This window comes from Mustela putorius, unplaced genomic scaffold (assembly GCF_011764305.1).
Source record: "Mustela putorius furo isolate JIRA1106 unplaced genomic scaffold, ASM1176430v1.1 tig00003867_pilon_pilon_pilon, whole genome shotgun sequence".
NCBI lineage: Eukaryota > Metazoa > Chordata > Mammalia > Carnivora > Mustelidae > Mustela > Mustela putorius.
Genome location: NW_025422019.1, coordinates 17,550,412 through 17,573,330, shown reverse-complemented (window position 1 = coordinate 17,573,330; position 22,919 = coordinate 17,550,412). Strand labels below are relative to the sequence as shown.

Below are 22,919 nucleotides of genomic sequence, written 5' to 3'. Positions count from 1 at the left end.
CCCATCAGGCACAATCACTAAGTAACTAGATAATAATTCTATCTTATCAGAACGAGGACTGAATGTCTCTAAGTGATATTCCCTACGCAGAAGATTTCAAAGTTCTATCGTGTTTATCAAAGTAAAGCCCATTTGGGGGCACGTGGGGGGCTCAGTTTGAACAGCGAGCGACTCTTGATCTTGGGCATAGAGATCACTAAAACAAAACAAAGCCAAGCACTCTTGTAGTTGTTAGCTGTGGTTCACTGTCTCAGGACAGCTTCCTCCTCTAGAGAATCTGGAGAAAAGTGAAGTCAGGAAGACAGCCTGTTTATCTCCCAAACTCCAGTACCATTCCGTTTTTGCTTAGTGGTTCCAAACCCCCACGTCTGCTATGCACCCAGCGTTGAAGGTGGTATCTGGAGGGATTGAGGAAAGGTTTTACATTTTGCCCCTCAGCGATCACACAGTGCAGTGGGAAAGACTCAGACGCATGCCGGAGCGCTAGCGCGCAAGGTGCACGGCTGAAGACGCCCGCGTCCGCGGTGGCGTGTTTATGGAAACACAGTGTGAGGGGAGCACCTGGGAGGCACTTTAAAGCGCACTCGCTGTGGGGCTCAGTCTGCCCACAAGCACGCGGAGGATTGAGACGCACTCGTGTACCAGCACCACTGTAGGTCATCAAATATCAAAGCACGTAGGTACCCGCTTCAGGTGTTTACGGTTCCTTCGGTTTTTTGTTAACCCTTCCGTGCATGCGCAGTGGGGGCGGAATGGCCGGTGTACAGGGAATGAGCACCCAGCCTTCCAACGAAGGTGAGGAAGCAGTTCTCCCCTCACAGCCTTCTACACTGTGAAGGGGCAGGGCGTGGTCATTGATATTATTTTTCTAAAAGACGTAGAGGTGTCTTGCGTTTCAGGGTCCCGTTTTAGAAGAGACTTTCTTTAAGGGGACTTTGCTGTTTTTAAAGCCACCTTGTTATCCAAAATCTTTCAGCAAGTGTAAGTCATGTAAGTGATTTTCTTCAGAAATCTCGCCTCATCCTTTTTTAAAGGTTTTACTTATTTTACTTGACACAGAGAGAGCCCAAGCAGGAGTAGCAGCAGAGGGAGACGGAGAAGCAGGCTCCCCACTGAGCAGGGAGTCCCACACGGGGCCCAGTCCTGAGACCCCAGGATCATGACCTGAGCAGAAGACAGACGTTTCACTGACTGAGCCACCCAGGTGCCCGGTTCTTTTTAAAGAACAGGAAAGGAGTCCCCATGCAGCTTCCATGGTCGCAGCTTCCATGGTCCCAGCGTCCCTCCTCACTCACCTGCAGCGGATTCCTCTGGTTGCTTTTAGGTGGAAAGCTCTCTGTGGTCCTGCAAGCTGACGCCCTCTCAGAGCTCCTGCTGGAACCGTCCACATCTTCGCTTGCCAAGGTGATGACAGCCCCTCAAAAGAGCATTTGTAACCTCTGAGGAAAGTTGGGATTTTAATTTGAGAGCACAAGAGAAGTTTTCGTCTGTTGGCTTGACATTTTTAAAAGTGCCTCTTCTGAGTGTGGCCCATTCTCTAGATTCATGTTTACAAACAAAATGTCATTTGTTGCACTCTCAGCTCTTGCCTATGCAAAAAAGTCCAACACCTCTGTTTGCTTTTTTTTTTTTTTTTTAAGATTTTATTTCTTTATTTCACAGAGATCACAAGTAGGCAGAGAGGCAGGCAGAGAGAGAAAGGGAAGCAGGCTTCCCGTTGAGCAGAGAGGCCAATGTGGGGCTCCATCGGGATCATGACCTGAGCCGAAGGCAGAGGCTTCACCCACTGAGCCACCCAGGCGCCCTGCTATGATTTTTTTTTTTTTTTTTTTTTTTATTAAGAGTCCAAAATAGCTTCTTAGAGGAGAGGCCAGTTTGTAGAAAACAGATTGCTAGGAAGATACAAGAAAGAGTAAAGGGTTTTGTTTTGTTTTTTAAGTAATGTGCTCCCTGGAATCCCATGTTGGTTCCTGCCTCCTCTAAACATACCTTTTGAACTACAGTTTTTAAAAAAGTTTTTTTTTTTAAAAAATCTGAGAATTAAACAGCCTTGACTTCTGTAAGCTTGGCAGCTGGGCAGTACAGAAAGTCACCAGAAAAAAATAGCTGATTTCTGTAGTTCTGTGGCATTTGGCAGGGTGTCATGTAGATAGCACGGGGCCCTATGACAGACACCAGTGTCTGTGTGATGATGCAGGCTCCGTGGGTCAGGGTCCGGTTCTCAGATTTACCAGCTCAGGAACTTAAAATCCAGATGTGATAAGATTCTGAATAACCAACTCCGAGCCTGACTGGATGGCCAGAATGCTGTCTAAATTAATTTACACGGGGTAATAATCGCTATCAGTTATGAACTCAGAAGACCAAAGTGCTGATCAGAAAAGTGCTTGTTGAGCAATAGCCTATGAACTGGTCTCTTTGAACTGGTCTCTTTGCTCCAATCGGTGACACCCAGGGCTTCTGGAATTTCTGAGTGCACAGTTTTTTAATCGGTTTTTATCAGTTTTCTCCTGGGTTCACTCTGAGATTTTAAAAAAGTGCTTCATGGATGGTGGTGATGGTGTCTCAACAATGTGAATGCGCTAATGCCCCTGAACTTGCTAAATTTTATGTTATGTGCATTTTGCCCAGGTTGCAGGAATTGGTACAAACTGCTCAGGGCCTTCCAGAGTGTGGCTCGCTCGGGCTGTCTTGCTCTCTCTCTCAGGTCTCCCCTCCTGTTTTCCCCAGCGTGTATGCTAGGCTTTCTTCCTGCCTTCTTGCATGTGCGCTCATGTGACCTTCCTATCCCAGCCTTGCTCAAATCTCTTCCAGCAAAATTCTACCCGTTTACAATGTACATGTGCATATGCTCTCCATCAGAAGGCCTCATTTAGTCATACTCCCTTGCTCCACCTGATGTGCTCTCTCTCCACTTGGAACACTTAGCCTTTTGTTTAGACCAGCACTTCCCAAGCCTTGTGTATCAGAATCACCTGGAGAGCTAGTAAAGCACGTAAGGGCCCCAGCTGAACGTGGAGGGACGGTCCTGTGTCTTTATAGGCTTCCCCAGTTCCCAAGTGAGTTTGACGACCTCTGAGGTGGACTTTGCTTATCATGTTTCTAACTCTTTGTGTTTTTTCATGTCCTTGGCGTACTTGCTAACACTCTCTATTAATTTGTAAGCTTTTGTGGTTCTTACGCCTCTTTAAATGTGAGTCCTCAACCATTGCACTGAGCACAGTGATGTCAGAGGAGGAACTCAATGACTGGGTGTCGCACACAATCGACAGAGGAAAGTCAGAGCTGGAGGTGGGGAGAGAAGGGTTGGAGTGGTACTAAGCAAAGCGGAGCAAGGTGTGGGCTATTTGGTGAAAACTGATGATGACTTGATTAGGAAAGCCACAGGGAAACCCTGGTGAGTCAGTTACCGAAGGTCCACAGGGCACTTGGTTGTCATCCGAAGCCATTGTCATTATCAGGGTCTTTGTCCCGAGGGAACATATCATCTCTGCAGGGTGATATCTAGTCCTGATAAGGATAGAATGACTTAGGAGAAGGGAAGAGAGGAAAGCCCAGTGGTATCTCGATGGGCTTAGACTCTGCGAATCTGAAGTTCTTAGAACATATGGAGGCCAGAGACCGTTCTGGAGGGTATGGCCAGAACTGTGAGAGCTATATTCTCTGATAAGACTCTGGGCCCAGCGAGGGTCCACTGGGGCGGACTTGAGACTGTGGCCTGACGGTAGCCAGTGTCTATAGCCTACAATTAAAATGAAACCCCAAATCCCAGTAGGGTCTGGAGAGATCCCTGAGGGTTCTGTTGGTGTCTGAGGGCTCCACTCTCTCCATCTCAGCAAAATGGGAGGGCTGGGAGGAAGGTGCTGACCAGGGCCGCACTGGCCTGACTCCCTTAGTGCTCACCTGTTTGATGGGAAGCCACCATTTCTGGCACAACGCATTTCATTCATCCACCCATTTAATCATATACATTGATCGAGCACTTACTGTGCTCCAAGCACTTTGCTGAGCACCTGGTGACATATTCCCCAAAACAGGCAGGCACATCCCACACGCACACTCTCATTCTGTCCCCACTTGTCCTCTGCCTGCTTGTCCCTTGGAAAATCTCCCTTCAGAGAATATCCATTTAGGAATAGGAGCAAGAAGGGGCGCCTGGGTGGCTCAGTGGGTTAGGCGTCTGCCTTCGGCTCGGGTCGTGATCCCAGGGTCCTGGGATGGAGCCCCACATTAGGGCTCTCTGCTCGGCGGGGAGCCTGCTTCCTCCTCTCTCTCTGCCTGCCTCTCTGCCTACTTGTGATCTCTCTCCCTCTGTCAAATAAATAAATAAAATCTTAAAAAAAAAAAAAAGGAATAAGAAAAAGGGATATTTCTGAACAGCAGTTTGCCTTGAAATTGCTTACGTTCTAATGACCCTATTTACTTATTTCTAGGATGTTGTCGATTTCCTCTCCCTTGATTTGTCTTATGAATGCCAAAGTGAGGCGAGTTTGCCACAGAAGCTGAGTAAACTGCAGGTAATTTGAGTCATTTCTCACATTGATGATGAATGGAGACGGTTCCCAGCAGCATATTAGACATTTAATGCCCAGCTGATGGGCAAACTGCCCCCACAGCTGGCAGAGAGGCCGAGCTGCACCGGGGAGATAGATCTCCCTTGCCACATTGCTGGAGAACATGGAGGGGTCGGGGGGAGAAGGTCGGCAGTCTTCTCTGTAAAGGATAAGGGGACTTATCTTGTTAAGGCAAATATTTACATGATCTCTTGTGCTGAAATCTAAGAATTAAAGTTCCAGTATTCTTTCTAAGATTTAAAAAGGCATTTCCTGGATGGTGGCCATGGTTACCCAACAGCGTGAGTGGACTTAATGCCATTGAACTATACATGTGAAAACAGTTACAATGGTAAATTGTATATGTATTTCACAACTGAAAAGAAAAAAGAAAAGACCTTTCACACCCAGGTCTGCTAAACCAGATGCCAGCCATAAGAACCTTCCTGTAACCTCAGGCCCTTTCTTCCTGTTCCCAGGATTGTTTTCCTTAAGTATAATGATTGTGACTAGTTAGCGAAAGTGTGTTGATTGCCACCTACCTAAGTGTTAGCTTTCTCCCCTATGCTTGGTCCCTGCTGAGCAACTCCTTGTGGAAGACAAGTTCCAAATTCCCAGGAGTCCTGACTGTCCCCCTCCACCTCCTCATAGGGTAGAAGGGATTTTACCTTCCGAGTCCTAGCAGTATTTCCATACTTAGCCCTGAAGAGCTACCTTCTCAGAGGCCTCTCTGGGGATGTCTGGCCACCAGCATTCACCCACACCTTCCTCTTGCTCCTGCTGGGGTGGGCACAGAGCCGCTCCCCTCTGCTTTCCGCCCCGTGTCTCCAACATCCCCACCGCCAAGCCAGGTGGGTGGTTAGAGGAATTATCTGTTGCGAGGCCAAGCTCATCAGTGTCAAACCCTCAGTGCAGCAGCTAGGTGGGACCTCCATTTGACCTGAGGCTGGAAGCTGGAAATGGATGAATTAGCATCCTTCCTACCTCTTGTCTCTGGATTTTCCTGCCACCCTTTGCAGGCACCACTGCTTTGATTATCTACAAGGAATATGATCTCAAAATCCAAGACAGCAGATGCATTTGCAAGACATTTGAGTAATAGCCACTGTGGTTTTCGTGCCTGCTGTATGCCCAGCTCTGGTTGGGATACTTGATGCTCACAATATCCACACACACACCCCCTCGCCCCCGCCACAGCCAACCCCAGACCGTAAGAAACCTAACCAAGGTCAGACACGAGGTAGGGAGCAGAGCTGGGACTGGAAGCAGGCATTCTCCTGACACCACACTGCCTCTCCAAAACAAAAATAATTCCAGGTTGTTGGGAACATTATAGTGAGGGTGGCGTTTTTGAAAATCACGTGTAATTTTAGTTATTTTTGTAACTGTCTTCCCTCCTGAACCCGAACTGCCTTGACCTGACTGTGCCCTGGTGGGCTTGTGTGCCAGATTTCTGGTCCTTCAGGGCCGCTTATGTAGCATCTTCGAAGCCCTCTGATGCCTGTGATAACTAAACCTGTCCTTTGTCTTCCTTAAGGAATTTGGCCAGAGCTTGTTGCTCAGTGAATGGATTCAGACCACGCTGACGTTTTAAAACTGTCTGGCTTATGCAGACGTAGCATGCTTTAGAGAGCCCATCAGCATTGCTTGGGCTTCATTTCTGCTTGAGAATGTGGTTTACAGGGTTTCCCTCTTTATATCAAAACATTTTCAAGAAGACCTGCCCTCACCAGTGCCTGGCGAGAGCCGTAACGCTGAGTCAACAGCTGGCCAGCTGTTAAAACCAGTAAAACCTGCCTTGGACAAACTCAGGCTGCCCTTGGTTTTGCCCTGCGGCGGTTCTTTGTTCCTTTTATTTCCTTAGGTAGGAATTAAATTTCACCGTGTTGCCCTTGACAGCTCAGATGCAGCCCAGAGATTCCGGATGGCTACTTGGATTTCCAACTATGAGGACAGAACTGAGCTGGAGAGGAGACCGGCCCTCTCCATGGTCGTTGGTTACAAGCCTGTAGTGTTCCCACACACTTAGCCCCCCAGGACAGGAAGAACAGTTGAATTCTCACCCAGGAACCCAAATCACACCACCCACAGCTTTCTTCCCCGTGTGCCTCGCGTGCCTACCATCCCTCCTTAGCGCAGGTCCCCTGCCTCCTTCTGGGTTGAATGCAGAGCAGCGGGGAGCAGGTGCCCTCTCCCTTCCTATTTCCCTCCACTCTCCCCAGAGCACGTGCACATCCTCTGAGCCTCAGGGTCCAGCAGCCGCTGCTCCTCCCACCAGCACACAGGTGCTCTGGGCTAGAGGCCATCCTCAGGGCCAGCATCTTGATAAAGAGCCACAGCACGTCTGAATTCTGAAATCTGCGGGAGGTGCATGAGCAGCCTCTCACATCCTATTAGTAGGAGAGGCTCTGCTCTCCCAGGGAATTCTCTGGTCATCAGAAGACTCCTCCAGCTCTCCCATCCTGTGATAGCACAAGCCGCCCCCACTGTGTATTGACCTTTAAGGATAGAGAAAATCCTCTGTTTCCCAGCACAGGGAAAGGACGAGGGCTGTGTGAGCTGCAGCTCCACTAATTGTGGTCCTGGGCCACTTAGCTTCGCCAATCTGAAGACCCCTTATCTATGAAGAAGGGACACTGTTGCAGGTGACTCGGAAAATAACATGCCCACCTTCTTTGGAAGTGGTTGTGTTGGTATCTCTCAGTGACCTTTAACTCCTCCGAGGAGGGAAAACTTGGTGTGGGGAAAATGACCAAAGCCAGCCTCCCCAAAAAAGGTTATTTAAAGTGAAGTCAAGCTGTATGCCGACAGATAGGTCCCCCAATAACGGGTCTGTGATCAAAGGAGCGAGAGTGATACAAAGCAAAGGTCAAGCAAAGCTTTATCTTGCGCCAAGCATCAAGAATCAAACTGACTGGTTGGGGCCGTATCTTACAAAGAGGCGATGATTCCCAGCCTCATAGACTAACTTTTATAGAGCAAAGGCCATGTGGTTGAGCCTGGCCACACACAGGTGGCCAATGAGATTGCAACACACAGAGAAAACTGCATAGTCATGCTAGGTCACACATGGGTAGCCAATTGAATTTCAATTTACCCTAGTAGATATTTGAACTAGCCTATCACCTTGGTCAGAATTGGCACCCAAAAGGTGGGGCCCACTCTCCTTCATAGCTAGGGAGACAATATGTGCGCCCCACTGATTGGATGTCTCCACCTGGCCTGACCTACCCTTGTATCTGAGCTTTGCTACCTGGGACTGGTTTCCTGGACTTGCTTTTAAGTAAGTTCTTCTGGGAGAGGCAGGGTCAATCTAAGTTTACTGCATAAACAACAAAATGGCTCCCTTTGGCTAAGTAGGCCCTTACACCAACCTTCAAATGTTTCCTTCACTGTGGAGAAGAAGATGAGAGAAAAGTCACATCTGCTCCTTTTGAATGAAGACCTCTTCTTTTAGCTTTTTATCATGGGAAATGTCAAATATATCTAAACATAGACAGGAGAGTGTCATGAATCCATCCCCACCTTCAAAATCTATTGACTTATGGCTAATCGTGTTCCATCTATCACCTACCTTCCCCTTATCAAGCCAGATTAGGCGTTTCTTTGTTGTTGCTGTTGTTGTTTTTAATTCATGACTCTAAGATCAAGACCTGAGCTGAGATCAAGAGTGGGATACTTAACTGACTGAGCCACCCAGGCACCCATCAAGCCAGATTCCTCTGACACAAACCCCAGACATTCATAAATACTGTTATGGTGGCACCTGATTAAGCTTCTTGTCATAACAAAGGCCCCTAACGTGAGTGGATGGCCTTGTTCCTGGTCCCAACACCGGGCCGGGTTCTAGGAGGAGACTTGTAAGCATGTTGAACCTGTCTCTTGGCCGGGGGTCAATGGGGAGAGTGGCTGATGTTCCTGAAAAGCGTCGACTGTTCCCGCTCAGGGTCTAGGGTCTGCTCCCATCCCTAAATGACCTGGCTGGAGAACATTTCTCAAACCAGGGTATTTATAGCTTCTCATCTTGAAGCTCTATCCCTGTTATCAAAAGACTTACTCTAGACAGCTCCTGTTCACTTTCTGGCTTTGATCTTTTTCAGACTATTGAGCCAAAAGTGAAAATTTTTATCTTCAATCTGAGATTCCAAGACTGTCCTTCCGCCAGGAAGAACTCAACCGGGCCGCTCTTTAGCCTTCTCAAGGGTGAGTGGACCATTGCTGGAGAGGTTTGTTTTTGTCCTTCTAAGTTTTTATTTCAATTCAAGATAGGTAACATACAGTGCAGTATTGGTTTCAGGAGTAGAATCAAGTGATTCATCACTTACCTAGAACATCCAGAGCTCATCACAACTACTGTGCTCCCTAATGCCCATCACCCATTTAGTCCATCCTCCACCCACCTCCCTCCATCAACCCTCAGTTTGTTCTCTGTAGGTAAGAGTCTCATGGTTTGCCCCTCTCTCTGTTTTTATCTTATTTTTCCTTCCCTTCTGCTATGTTCATCAGTTTTGTTTCTTAAATTCTGCCTGAGTGAAATCCTATGGTATTTGTCTTTCTCTGACCTATTTTGTTTAGCATAATATACTCTAGTTCTAGCCATGTTGTTGCCAATGACAAGATTTCATTTTTTTTTTAAGATTTTATTTATTTATTCGTCAGAGTGAGCACAGGCAGACAGAGTGGCAGGCAGAGGCAGATGGAGAAGCAGGCTGCCGCCGAGCAAGGAGCCCGATGTGGGACTCGATCCCAGGACGTTGGGATTATGACCTGAGCTGAAGGCAGTGGCTTAACCAACTGAGCCACCCAGACATCCCAAGATTTCATTCTTTTTGATGGCTTAATAATACTCTATTGTATATACACCACATCTTCTTTATGCATGCACCAGTTGATGGATATTTGGGCTCTTTCCATAATTTGGCTGTTGTGCATAATGCTGCTATAAACACTGGGGTGCATGTGTCCCTTCAAATCACTGCTTTTGTATCCTTCGTGTAAATACCTACTAGTGCCAATTCTAGATTGTAGGGTAGCTCTATTTTTAAGTTTTTGAGGAAACTCCATACTGTTTTCCAGAGTGGCTATGCCAGTTTGCATTCCCACCAACAGTGTAAGAGGGTTCTGCTTTTGCTGGTGAGGTTTTGAGTGATATTTGGTGCACTGGCTTGGGAGTAGCAGTTTTAAAAGTCTGAGGTTCCAATAAGAGGAGGGACCAGAAGAGGGCTGGTCTGAGAGATCTCCCCAGTTGGGCGTAGTGTCCCTTGCCTTTGTATTCTTGGTCCCTTAGCTCCCATTGACTTGAGAAAGAAGAGAGGTTCTGTACAAAGGTGACAAAGATGCTTTGGTCTTTTGGAAATAAAGACCATTAGGCTTCCAGTTTCAGGTATAAGTATGGGAACTGCTCTGTGCCTGAGTGTCCCTTTTCATTACTGCTCCCTCCAAGATCTCTCACCTTTGCCCCCCTCCACTTATCCTTGCTCTTTTCCCCATTACCTCAGCTTGGCCCTGGTGAGCACCTTACTGAAATCTTCAGATCTAAGACCCGCAGCTCATGGACCATCTTCTCCGTGTCTCTTAGTTCAAATTCATGAGAGTGAATCTGATTGGTGGACCATGGATCAAGAGATCACTCAGGGTCCAATCACATCAAGGGAAAGGTGGATTGTGTTAAGGCATCAGGGGCTGAGGTCTACTAGAGAGGGCAGGTTCCTGGGTGTCCTGGTATTCATTCCAGTCACCCTATAAGGTAGAGTAGAGTAGAGGTCAGTAGTGCCCTTTCTACTACTTGTAGCCAGTGCTGAGCCAGCTTCATAGACCTCACGACACTCACCCATAGATACAATTTAATAACCCTCACCCTAACTCACATTTGATGGCATAATGATTTCTGTTTTTAAGTTCCATCCCTTTCTAAATGGCTAAAATGGCCAATTTATTGTTTATGCATAGTTCACAACAATTTTAAAAATTCCATCTTGTTCTGATGTTTGAGTTCTTCTAAATCAGTTGTTCTCCATGTGTGGTCTTCAGACCAGCAGGGTCAGCATCCCTTGAGAACTTGCTAGATATTCAAATCCTTGAGCCCCACATCAAATGCACTGGCTCAGAAACTCTGGGGTGGGCCCAGCAATCTGTGTTTAACAAGGTCTGCAGGCGATTCAGATGCACAGGGAAGTTTGAGAACCACTGTTCTAGCTACATGGAAGTCAGTTCCCACCTCCTTACCTCTTTAGCACATGGTATTTTCCAGGGAGCTTAGAATGATTGCTTGGAGCTTGGGTGTGGAATAAATAAGAAAATAATTGATCAGCCATAAACACTGTTGGTTGGGCCTCCAGGAGCCTTATTTAAACTTCTTGTTTTACAGCCATAAGTGAACACCAGGTTCTCACCATTGGGTCTGATGTTAATACTCTGCTAAGCTGTTCACCAAGTTCCAAGAAAAGGTAATATTAGATTTCCTATTGAACTATCAATACGTGATACTTGCAGAATGCTCTTTCACGTGTGTACTCACGGGGGACTGTTGTCATCTGCCTCTTGGCCAGTGATTTTTATCCGGATGAGAAATGAAGGCTCCAAGGGGACAGCAGCAAGAGAGCCAGTCTCCCACTGCATCTGACTCTGGGCTCACGTGTTTTTGCATCCTCCCTCGTCTTTCTGCCCTTGTGAGCCTAGCGGTTTGCCCAAGTCCACACAGCAAGCAGAGCTGGGATTTTGAACCCTTGCCTTCTAGTTGAAGAGCTTGCTGGAGGTAGTGTGTGTTTGTGGAAGGCTGGGTTAGAGATAGATCTGACTGTCCCATTGAAGTTACATGACCTGAACAAGTGAGGGGAGTTCTCTGCACCCGTTTCCTCCTGTGAACTGTGAAACCTCTTTCCCACAAGGGGCCAGTAGTGTAGGTTGGAGATTCAGCTGTTGCAGTGAGGCAGAAGCCTAATTCAGGGATTTTCTGAGAGGTTTTATTTTATTTTTTTAAAGATTTACTTATGTGTTTTAGAGAGAGGGAGTGAATGGTGGGGGGTAGCAGATGGAGAAGCAGAGAGAGAAATTCAAGCAGACTCCACACTGAGCACAAAACCTGAGCGGGGCTTGATCCCACGACCCATGGGATCACAACTTGAGCCAAACCCAAGAGTCAGACATTTAACAGACTGTGCCAGCCAGGTGCCTCTGAAAGGTTTTAATCTATGGTGTGGTTGCAGATAATTTCTTACTGAATGATTGAAGTACCAAAATTTGTAAATGACATATTAAAAAAATTAGAGTGGATATGAGGTTACCCCAATAATGACACCCTCACACACTCTATCTAGTCTGATATGCTTCTCAAGTGAACAAGAAAAAGATGGTGTGGTGAGCAACACCGCAGATCGTTCCCTAGATCCCTCAGCCTTCTATGGGTGTGTTAAACGCATGAGTTCACGCAGCATTTGTTGACAAAGGACAAAGACTGGAAAGAAGCATTTGGCTTCCCAGACTTTCAGGTAGAGCTCTCCTTGTCCTTCACCTTAGACTTCACTAGGACAGCTCAGTCTAAGGTCATACACTTTAGCTGCTACCACCTCTTTGTCCTTTTCCTCTCCCAACACTTGTATACTCTGTTGTTCAGTCCTCTCAACTTACTTTAAGCCAGCAGGTCACACCAACAAGCCCAAAGCAGCTGCTGCATGTAAGACTTTGTCCTGGGAGTATGAACGGTGGAAAGAGGAGACAGGCCAGAACCGCTCCCTGACCACGCTTGGCGTCAGTGGAGGCATGCTGGCCACATCTTTTCAGAAAATAATACTCAAGAGGCCATACAAAGGAGGGCTACCCTGAAAGCTCAGTGCCTGCAAAACCACAAGATGTCATGTAACACCTGTTCCAAGGCTCTCCCTCTAAACCTTGGCCTGAAGCAAAAGTCCAATGCCTGCTAACAGTAACCTGACATCCAGGGGTCCTCACTCAGGTGGACATCGGTGGACAGCCCACTGGGGGCTGGACAGCCCAGAGGGGAGACAGGCCCACAAATGACTCTAATGCCAGACTGTGAGAGAAGCACTGCTCCCCAGATGGGGGAGAAAGAGCATTATCTGGGATGATCCGAGGTGGCTGGGGGCAGGGGAGGGACAGCTGAAGGAGGGCTACCTGAAAGGCCTAGGCATAGGGATCAAGGCTTCCTGTGCTAAATCTCTTCCCAAGTTAGGCAAACCCTAGACTCCCCGCATTAAACCTTTAGAGGGGCGCCTGGGTGGCTCAGTCATTGAGCGCCTGTCATCAGCTCAGGTCATGATCCCCCCAGGATCAAGCCTCGCACTGGGCTCCCAGCTTGGTGGGAAACCTGCTTCTCCCTCTCCCACTCCCCTGACTGTGTTCCCTCTATCACCGTGTCTCTCTCTGTCAAATAAATAAATAAGAATAAAATCTTAAAAAAAAAAAAAACTATAGAGTAAACGAGGGGCACCTGGCTACCTCAGTCAGAAGAACCTGTGACTCTTGATCTCAGGGTTGTGAGTTTTAGCCCCACTTTGGGTATAGAGATTACTGAAATAATTTTTAAATTAAAAAATAAAAAAAGCCTTTAGAGCACACTGTATTTTGTCCAGGAGCTGTTTGTTTATTTCTTCAAGACCTAATTTCTTCCAAGCTAGGAGGACAGCCAGGATCAGGAGGGCTGGGTCAGAGCAGCTGAGGCTGTTCACTGAGTGGGTGTCACTTGTGTCCTGATTGTGCTCCAGAGACCTGCATATATTATGGATAATCCATAACTATAGATCATCCCCCCCCCCACTGCTGTTTTAGCAAATGTATTAGCGAATGCTTCATAAAACAGGAGGTGTTTAGGTTTGGAAAACCCAGCTTTGCTCCATGGCATTGAGGTCCCTCTGCAGTGTCCCTGTCGCTTCTACCAGTTCTGTGCTCTGTGCCAACCTAGTACTAATGTCATCCTCTCTCCACAAGATGGCACTTGGACAGGAGATGCTCTTGGATTGCACGTCCTTGGGCCTCCCTCACCCCCACCCCATATATTTTCTTCCCTGGACCGAACACACCCACCTTCACAGACCTTTCCTCAAGGTTGCCCTCTGGTGGTATAACTGCCACAAACTTTTTAAAATTATTTATTTATTTATTTATTTATAATTAATTATTTTTATTAACGTATAATGTGTTCTTTGCCCCAGGGGTACAAGTCTGTGAATTGTCAGGCTTACACATTTCACAGCACTCACCATAGCACATACCCTCCCCTGTGTCCATAACCCAACCACCGTCTCCACACCAGCAACCTTCAGTTTGTTACATGAGATTAAGAGTCTCTTGTGGTTTGTCTCCCTCCCAATCCCATATTGTTTCATTTTTTCTTTCCTACCCCGCAAATTCCCCACTCTGCCTCTCAAATTCCTCATATCAGGGAGATCATATGATAATTGTCTTTCTCTGTTTGACTTATTTCGCTCAGCATAATACCTTCTAGTTCCATCCACGCTGTCGCAAATGGCAAGATTTCATTTCTTTTGATGGCTGCATAGTATTCCATTACACACACACACACACGCACACACGCACGCACACACACAAATGTACATATATACACATACACCACATCTTCTTTATCCATTCTTCTGTTGATGTACATCTAGGCTCTTTCCACAGTTCGACTATTGTGGACATTGCTGCTATAAACATTTGGGTGCACGTGGCCCTTCAGATCACTGCATTTGCATCTTTAGGGTAAATACCCAGTAGTGCGATTGCTGGGCCGTAGGGTAGCTCTATTTTCAACTTTTTGAGGAACCTCCATGCTGTTTTCCAGAGTGTCTATACCAGCTTGCATTCTCATTAACAGTGAAGGAGGGTTCCCCTTTCTTCACATCCTTGCCAACATCTGTCGTTTCCTGACTTGTTAATTTTAGCCATTCTGACTGGTGTCAAGTGGTATCTCACTGTGGTTTTGATTTGAATTTCTGTGAGGCTGAGTGATGTGGAGCACTTGTTCATGTGTCTGTTGGCCATCTGGATGTGTTCTTTGCAGAAATGTCTGTTCATGTCTTCTGCCCATTACTGCCACATGCTTTTGAACTGTGCTTTCCATCCCGCAGGGCAGTATTTGGAGATTGGGAAATCAATTCAGGGTTTGTTTTGAAATATTAGAAAAAAGTGTTTTATTTAAAAAAATGAAGGATGGAAAGACAGAAGGAGAGAAATGGACTAAAAATAAAACAAAATAGAAAATAGACTATTCATGTAAGGATAGCATTTTTACGTTCTGTTTTATTTCAAATCTATATTTGTCTGAATTTTATTATATGAAATATTAAAATATATAAATATCTACACACAAATATAGTGATGTATGGTTAAAAGCACACTTGTTTATAAAGATTTTATTTATTTGAGGGGCTCTCAGTGAGTTGAGCTTCTGCCTTTGGCTTGGGTCATGATTTCAGGGTCCTGGGATTGAGCCCCGCATTGAGCTCTCTGCTCAGCAGGGAGCTTGCTTCCTCCTCTCTCTCTGCCTGCCTCTCTGCCTACTTGTGATCTCTCTCTGTCAAATAAATAAATAAAATCTTAAAAAACTTTATTTATTTGAGGGAGAGGGCGAGCAGAGGGAGAGGGAGAAGCAGACTCCCTGTTGATTAAGGAACCCAACAGGAGGCTTGATCCTAGGACCCTGGGACCACAACCCAAGCCAAAGGCAGACAGTTAACCAGCTGAGACATCCAGATGCCCCTAAAAGCACAGACTGCTGTATGACTTGCAAACTATGTGATCAAGGAGTTCTCATTTAAAAGAAAATGAGATATGAGTTCATTTACATTAAAAAGGCTGGAGATGGATAATCTAGAGAAGGTATAATTATTGGGAATCCAGGCTCCTATTTCATTTTGTCATCCTTAGTAAGGCTTCTATCTTATGGCCCCGGATGGATGCTTGAGCTCCTACTTTTATATCCACAGTCCAGGCATCATGGAGAAAGGACTGCCACTCACCATGCTCCTTCAGTACCCCAGGGCAGGTCCCAGTGGAAGAGCTAGAGTTAATATTGAGCCACTGCATATCAGTAGAGCTATACCAGTAGCTCAATTATTGAACTGCTTCTGTACCAGCTGGTAACTAGGTGCTGGTCTGCTGATGCCCAGAACTTACTCATTTCTTAAAGTCTCAGTTTCCTTTTCTGCAGGATAAGGATACATAATTGTAGTGCTTATCTCATAAATCTGTAAGTATTAAATAAGAGACCAACATTCTTATCATAGTAGCCAGTACAGAATTAAGGCATAATAAATTAAAGCCATCATTATTGGCTATGTTGTTTTTATTTAGTTAATTAAGTTATTGAGAGGTCGGGGAGGGGCAGGGGAAGACAGTAAATCTTTTTTTTTTTTTCTTTAAGATTTTATTTACTTATTTGACTGAGAGAGACACAGCAAGAGAGGGAGCATAAGCAGGTGGGGTGGGAGAGGGAGAAGCAGGCTTCCCATGGAGCAGGGAGCCGGATGCAGGGCTCAATTCCAGGACCCTGGGATCAGGACCTGGGCAGAAGGCAGAGGCTTAACGACTGAGCCACCCAGGCACCCAAGAGAGTAAATCTTAGGCAGGAGCCCAGCACAGGGCTTGATATCAGGACCCTGAGATCATGCCCTAAGCAGAAAAAAGAGTCCAGTGCTTGCCCAAGAAGCCACAGAGGCACCCCAATTAGCTATGTTTTTTATAAATAATAATAAGGAAAAAATGGCATAGAACCAAAGACAGTACTCAAGGACAAGCTAATACAGGGAACAGTGGGCTTGGCACAGTGTTTGACTCCTGCAGGAGCAATAATAACTGACCTAAGAACAGGCAGTAATAGTAATTTCCCGACCCATCAGTCACTTCCTGTCGACAACTTTGTGGGTATGGTTTTTTCCCTCCGTGTTTCTGGAACCTCCCCTGATGACCCACGTTGTCGCTCTCCCTCTGTCTCAGGGCGGAGGTAAGCCGCAGAGTCATCCCTGTGTCCCTTTGTCTTCCCAACCCTGCAGCGGGCCCTGCTCTCGGACTGGCAGCCGGTCCCTTCAGGCCTCCGCGCCACGGGATGTGGGGCGCGCAGCCGGCTCCTCGCCTCAAGGCTCGGCCTACCGGAGAGTCTGGGCAACCTTTGCCAACCAGTCCAGGGCTGAGAGAGACGCTTTCCTGCGGGATGTTTTCCCTGAAGACTTCCTCTGGGGTGTCTCCACCGGAGCCTTCAACGTGGAAGGCGGCTGGGCCGAGGGCGGAAGGGGGCCGAGCGTCTGGGACCCGATGGGGCACCTGAATGCCGCCCGGGGCGCAGTGACGCCGGAGGTGGCCAGTGACAGTTACCACAAAGTGGACATCGATGTGGCCCTGCTTCGGGGCCTCCGAGCCCAGGTGTACAAGTTTTCCATCTCCTGGTCCCGCATCTTCCCCAGCGGCCGCGGGCACCGGCCCAGCCCCCAGGGCGTCGCGTACTACAGCAGGCTCGTGGACAGCTTGTTGGCTGCGGGCATCGAGCCCATGGCCACGCTCTTCCACTGGGACCTGCCCCGGGCGCTGCAGGAGCATGGCGGGTGGCAGAACGACAGCGTGGTGGACGCGTTCCTGGACTATGCGGCTTTCTGCTTCGCCACCTTCGGCGACCGCGTGAAGCTGTGGGTGACCTTCCACGAGCCGTGGGTGATGAGCTACGCCGGCTATGGCACTGGCCGCCATGCGCCAGGCCTCTCCGACCCAGGCGTGGCCTCTTTCAAGGTATGTCTGGGCCCACCTCACTGGGGGAGACATTTCTCTGGGAGTAAGTCATTTTCTCTTCCCTTCAGCAGGACTTTCCTTTTTGTCCTTTAAAAGAAGCCAGAAGTGGGAGGGAAGGCACTGGAAATTGTTAATCACCTTATTTTTCCAGATGCTGTGCTGGCACTTGGAAAAGTCATTATGTCCGTGGCACAGCGCAGCTGGCTGAGGGAATGGGGGTCGGAGAACAGAAACTGCTTCCAACGGTGTCCGTAGAGGGCTGGCGTTTGGGGCCAGAATTGGGGCCAGCACATTCTCCATGTGGAGAGTGGAAAGTGACAGAAAACCGAACCCAGACTAACCTAAGCAAAGAGGGAATCTGTCTCCGTAGGAAACTGAAAAGCTGGGTTTTAGCTGGTCCCAGTGGAGTTTGATCAGACCTAGAACGGTGCCACTAGTACTCAATTTTTCTTCTTCTCTTGCCCCCCCTACTGGCTTTCTGCTTGAATTGCCTGCTAACCAGATGGCCGCAGCCCGGCTCTCCTCCAAGACCAGCAGGAAAGCAAGCTTGCCTCTCTTCTGGCATTCCCAGCAAATGCCTTCCTGTGTCTTGTGGCTGCTGCCTGGGTTGCATGCCCACCCCCGAGCCAGTCACTGGGTCTAGGCTAGGGGACTAGAATGCACTGGCTGGTCTGGGTCCCCATGCCCCCTCTACCCTTCACACACTGGCTGAGAGGAAAGGAGGGAGAAAGGGTTCAGCTTTCCAGAGGCTAGTCAGTGTAGCATTCCCATAAGAAGGGGAAGTATATACTGGAGACAATAATTTAAATGGCTTAGTATAGGCCCTTTCCGTCCTTTCATATTTCTTCAAAATCTCAGCCTTCCCTGGCAGCCTTCTTCAGGATGAACTGGTTAGTCTGGCTTTCTCCCACCACACTTGGGGTTCTCTTCCTGAAATAGGAGTCTTTGCCTCATACTATTTGTTAAAGAGGACGCTATGGCTCATGTCCTTGAGATATAAAGCTTTTTGGAGATGATACAAATACACATAAGAAAATTAGAGAACAGGGCACCTGGGTGGCTCAGTGGGTTAAAGCCTCTGCCTTCAGCTCAGGTCATGATCCCAAGGTCTGGGGATCGAGCCCCACATTGAGCTCTCTGCTCAGTGGCGAGCCTGCTTCCTCCCCTCTCTCTCTGCCTGCCTCTCTGCCTACTTGTGATTACTCTCTGTCAAAAAAATAAATAAAATCTTAAAAAAGAAAATTAGAGAACAGTCTCAAATGTCCACAATGAGAGAGAAAAATTGGAATTGGTGACTTGATGAAATGCCAAAAAATCATAGCACTGAAGTCAAGGCTTCTACTCTGTTCCCATTCAGCAAGTGACCATACACACTGAAAGAGAACACTTCTGAAAATGGAAGGTTGGAACTTTTCTCTTCATCTCTTCATTGTAAAACTCATACTAACCTCTTCTCCTTAGGCTTCTTATCCCTACAAGTGTGGCTCCTGGAAAGCCTACCTCACTTTGGTCCTTCACATCTTGCTCTTATGTATTAATTAAAACAGTATAATGCCTTTAAGGGAAAATTTCATAGAAAAAGTTTCTCTCCTGATTCTTCCCATGTTTCCTTCCAGTCCTGGCTCCCTTGCATTCACAGTGTACCCACAGTGCACTTGATTTAGTGCATTTTTTAAGTTGACTTTATTTTTTATAGTAGTTTTAAGTTCATAGCAAAATTGAACAGAAGTTACATTGATTTCCCATATACTGTCTGCCCCCCGCCACAGCTTCCCCCATTATCAACACCCCCCATTACCAGCATGGTACATTTTTTTACAATTGATGACTCTACACTGACACATCACTATTACCCAGTGCCCATTTTTCACCTGACTTGTCATTAACACTTTTCTGTGTTCTGCAGCCACAATGGCTGGTTCTGCTAGTGGCCTGATAGCCCACCAGGCCCTCTGCCTTACATGGACTCATTTAGGAGGCAAGCAGTCCTACCTTTTAGAAAGGAGCGCAGTTTGCCATGGAGTTTAGGACCCAGTTAAAGACTAACATTTGGAACATGAAAAGCAGTGAGGAATTTCATTTCTAGAGCCTATTTTGATATGAAATTCTTCAATAATAAGTGTCATCATCTTCAGAAGGTAAAAATGAAAAAGGAAAGAAGCTATGCAGCCACAAGCTCCTGCCTGCACTCCAGGTTTCTGCTTGGTGCTTGTATACACTTTTTAAAAAGATTTTATTTATTTATTTGACAGAGAAAGGGAACACAAGCAGGTTGAGTGGGAGAGAGAGAAGCAGGCTCCCAGCTGAGCAGGGAACCCAATGTGGGGCTTGATCCAAGGACCCTGGGATCATGACCTGAGCTGAAGGCAGATGCCCAATGACTAAACCACCCAGGCACCCATGTATCCACAATCTTCTTTAGTGCTTCTAAATGAATCCATAATTACTGCTTCTTGCAGAAAAGGAAACTGAATGAGAAAATTGAGTTTCCTGAGCAAGTTAGTGACAAAGTCAAGATTAAAATCTATGTGTATTATACTCCAGGCACACCTCTTTTGCCTGTTTTCCCAAGGTGCTCTGCCAAGGGAAGCTATTGACCTTTGTAAGACCTTGAGTTAAGTCTACAAAGAGGTTCCTGGGCATGGGTTTTCTTCCTAGATTTCACTATAGAAAGGAGGACAGGTAGGTTAGAATTATCCCATTCCTTGTATGGCGACTAAAATGATCCTCCCAAATTCATTGTTGATGAATTAGTCAATAAGGATTATTGAGGGCAAAGGCAGAATAGCATTGTTTGGGACAATATAGGCCTAGAGTCAGACTTCCTGCATTCTACCCTCTCTGGATCTTGTTTCCCTCATTGTACAGTGGTAATAATAATTATACTTGCCATATAAGGTTGTTGTAAGAAATACATGAGAGAATTCATTAACAATGTTTACTATGAAATATGGTGCTGCTGCTGCTGCTATTGACCTGTCTGTGGTGGTGGTGACTCATTGACATTGTCATTGACTTTCTGTGTCTGTTGTCTGCATTGTTGATCTTGCCAGCACTGGTGTTGATGGTGTTGTCAGTGTCAACAATGTCCATGTCCTTGATTTATTGACATTATTAGCATCTGTCTTAACTTCTTATTGATATTGTTGACTTGTTGACATTGGCATTAACTTGCTGATGACTTGCAGATGTTGTTTATGTTACTTTTTTTATTGATGTGGACATTTTCACTGTTAATGTTGTCATTAACATTGGTAACCTTGACATTGGTGTTAACTTGTTGATATTGTAGACTTGTTATTGGCTTATGATTGTTGGCTTTGCTGTTGGTGGTTATGAAGCACTGTATTCCCTTCTTTCTTCCTCACAAGGTGGCTCACTTGGTCCTCAAGGCTCATGCCAGAGTTTGGCACCACTATAATAGTCACTATCGTCTACAGCAGCAGGGACGTGTAGGCATTGTGTTGAACTCAGACTGGGCAGAACCTCTGTCTCCAGAGAGGCCCGAGGACCTCACAGCCTCTGAACGCTTCTTGCATTTCATGCTGGGCTGGTTTGCACACCCCATCTTTGTGGATGGAGACTACCCTGCTGCCCTGAAGGCCCAGATCCAACAGATGAACCAACGGTGCCCCAGTCCTGTGGCCCAGCTCCCTGAGTTCACCGAAGAAGAGAAGCAGCTTCTGAAAGGCTCCGCTGATTTTCTGGGTCTGTCTCATTATACCTCCCGCCTCATCAGCAAGACCCTAGAAGATTCCTGCATCCCCAGCTATGATACCATTGGGGGCTTCTCCCAACATGTGGACCCTATGTGGCCTCAGACCTCATCCCCTTGGATTTATGTAGTACCCTGGGGTATAAGGAGACTGTTGCAGTTTGTATATTTGGAATATACAAGAGGAAAAGTTCCGATCTACCTGGCTGGGAATGGCATGCCCATAGGGGAGACCGAAGATCTCTTTGAGGATTCCTTGAGAGTGGACTACTTCAATAAATATATCAACGAGGTGCTCAAGGGTAAGAATGATGTTGGTGATTGGAAAGTGGGTGGTACTTCTCCAAGTCTTCAGAGTTTTTTTAATGAGACAAAGATAGTCTTCCAAGAAAATGAAGCCAAAAAGTAGTAGTAGTAGTAGTAATAGCATGAATCCTTCACATTACTCTCCCCCAGAAGCCTCAAGTTTTTGCTTCTGTGTTCTTATTTCCTATAATGCCTCCTTCTTCATTCTGCCCATCTGAGTCTTAGCCACTGATCAGGAATCATCTTCTTTTAATGCATTCATTTAACAAAAATGTATTCAGTGCCTATTATGTGCCACACATTGCATAAGAGTGTAGGGGTAAAACATTGAACAAATATCACTTTTTCCCAGAGGACACTCAGAGTCTACAGAGGAACCCAGAAAGTTATAATATAGGATGACAATGGCATTATAAGATGGAACTCTAACCCATTAAATCTTCCCTCATTGTTCTGGCCACATTAATCTCCATCTTCTTTAACCAGCTATAACATCTACATTCCACACCATTAACTTTGACCCAGTTAATTCATACTTACAGAATCATTCTTGCCTAACAAAGCTTCAAATGTATTTTAAATTTTTTAAAAATTTTAATTCCAGTATAGTTAACATACAGTGTTATATCAGTTTTAGGTATACAATATAGTGATGACAATTCTATACATTACTTAGTGCTTATCATGATAAATGTATTCATAATTTCCTTCACCTATTTCACTCATCTCCACACCCCCCTCCTCTTTGGTAACCATCAGCTTGTTCTATGTGACTAAGAGTCTTGGTTTGTCTCTTGTATTCTTTGTTTGTTTTGTTTCTTAAATTCCACATATGAATGAAATCATATGGTATTTGTATTTATCTGATTGACCTGTTTCATTTGGCTTTATACCCTCTCCATACATCCATGTTGTTGCAATTGGTAAGATTTCATTCTTTTTTATAGTTGGGTAATATTGTGTTGTATATATAAATACCACATCATTTTTTGATAGAGACTTGGTCTGCCTCCAAAATTTGGCTGTTGTAATTAATGCTGCAATGAACAGGGTACATACATCTTTTTGAATTACTGTTTTTATATTCTTTGGGTAAATACCCAGTAGTAGAACTACTGGATCATAGGGTAATTCTATTTTTAATTTTTTGAGGAACTTCCATGCTGTTTTCCCCAGTGGCTGTAGTAATTTACATTCCTACCAACAGTGCATGAGAGTTCCTTTTTCTCCACATCCTCACCAGCACTTGCTGTTTCTTGTGTTTTTTATTTTAGCCATTCTGATGGGTCTGAAGTGATATTTCATTGTAGTTTTGATTTACATTTTCCTGACGATGAGTGTTGTTGAACATCTTTTCATGGGTCTGTTGGCCATCTGTATGTCTTCTTTGGAGAAATGTCTGCTTGTGTTCTGCCCATTTTTAAAATTGGATTATTTATTTTTTGGGTATTGAGTTGTATCAGTTCCTTATTTTGAATACTAACCCTTTTTTGGATATGTAGTTTTCAAGTATCTTTTTCTATTCCAGAGGTTGTCTTTTAGTTTTGTTGATGGTTTCCTTGGCTGTGCAGAAGCTTTTTATTTTGATGTAGGCCCAATACTTTATTTCT

General features: G+C 46.0%; 1 protein-coding gene across 1 annotated transcript in view; it reads left to right on the top strand.

Moving 5' to 3' along the window:
* The window catches only part of LCT (lactase), a 51,672-nt gene that overhangs the window by 7,459 nt on the left and 21,294 nt on the right, over window positions 1-22,919 (top strand). The window contains exons 2-7 of the mRNA XM_045066512.1: window positions 1,325-1,404; window positions 4,434-4,517; window positions 8,654-8,756; window positions 10,921-10,999; window positions 16,562-17,288; window positions 20,660-21,305. Of these exons, the coding sequence (XP_044922447.1) occupies window positions 1,325-1,404; window positions 4,434-4,517; window positions 8,654-8,756; window positions 10,921-10,999; window positions 16,562-17,288; window positions 20,660-21,305 (1,719 nt within the window). The remainder of the gene's footprint in view (window positions 1-1,324; window positions 1,405-4,433; window positions 4,518-8,653; window positions 8,757-10,920; window positions 11,000-16,561; window positions 17,289-20,659; window positions 21,306-22,919) is intronic.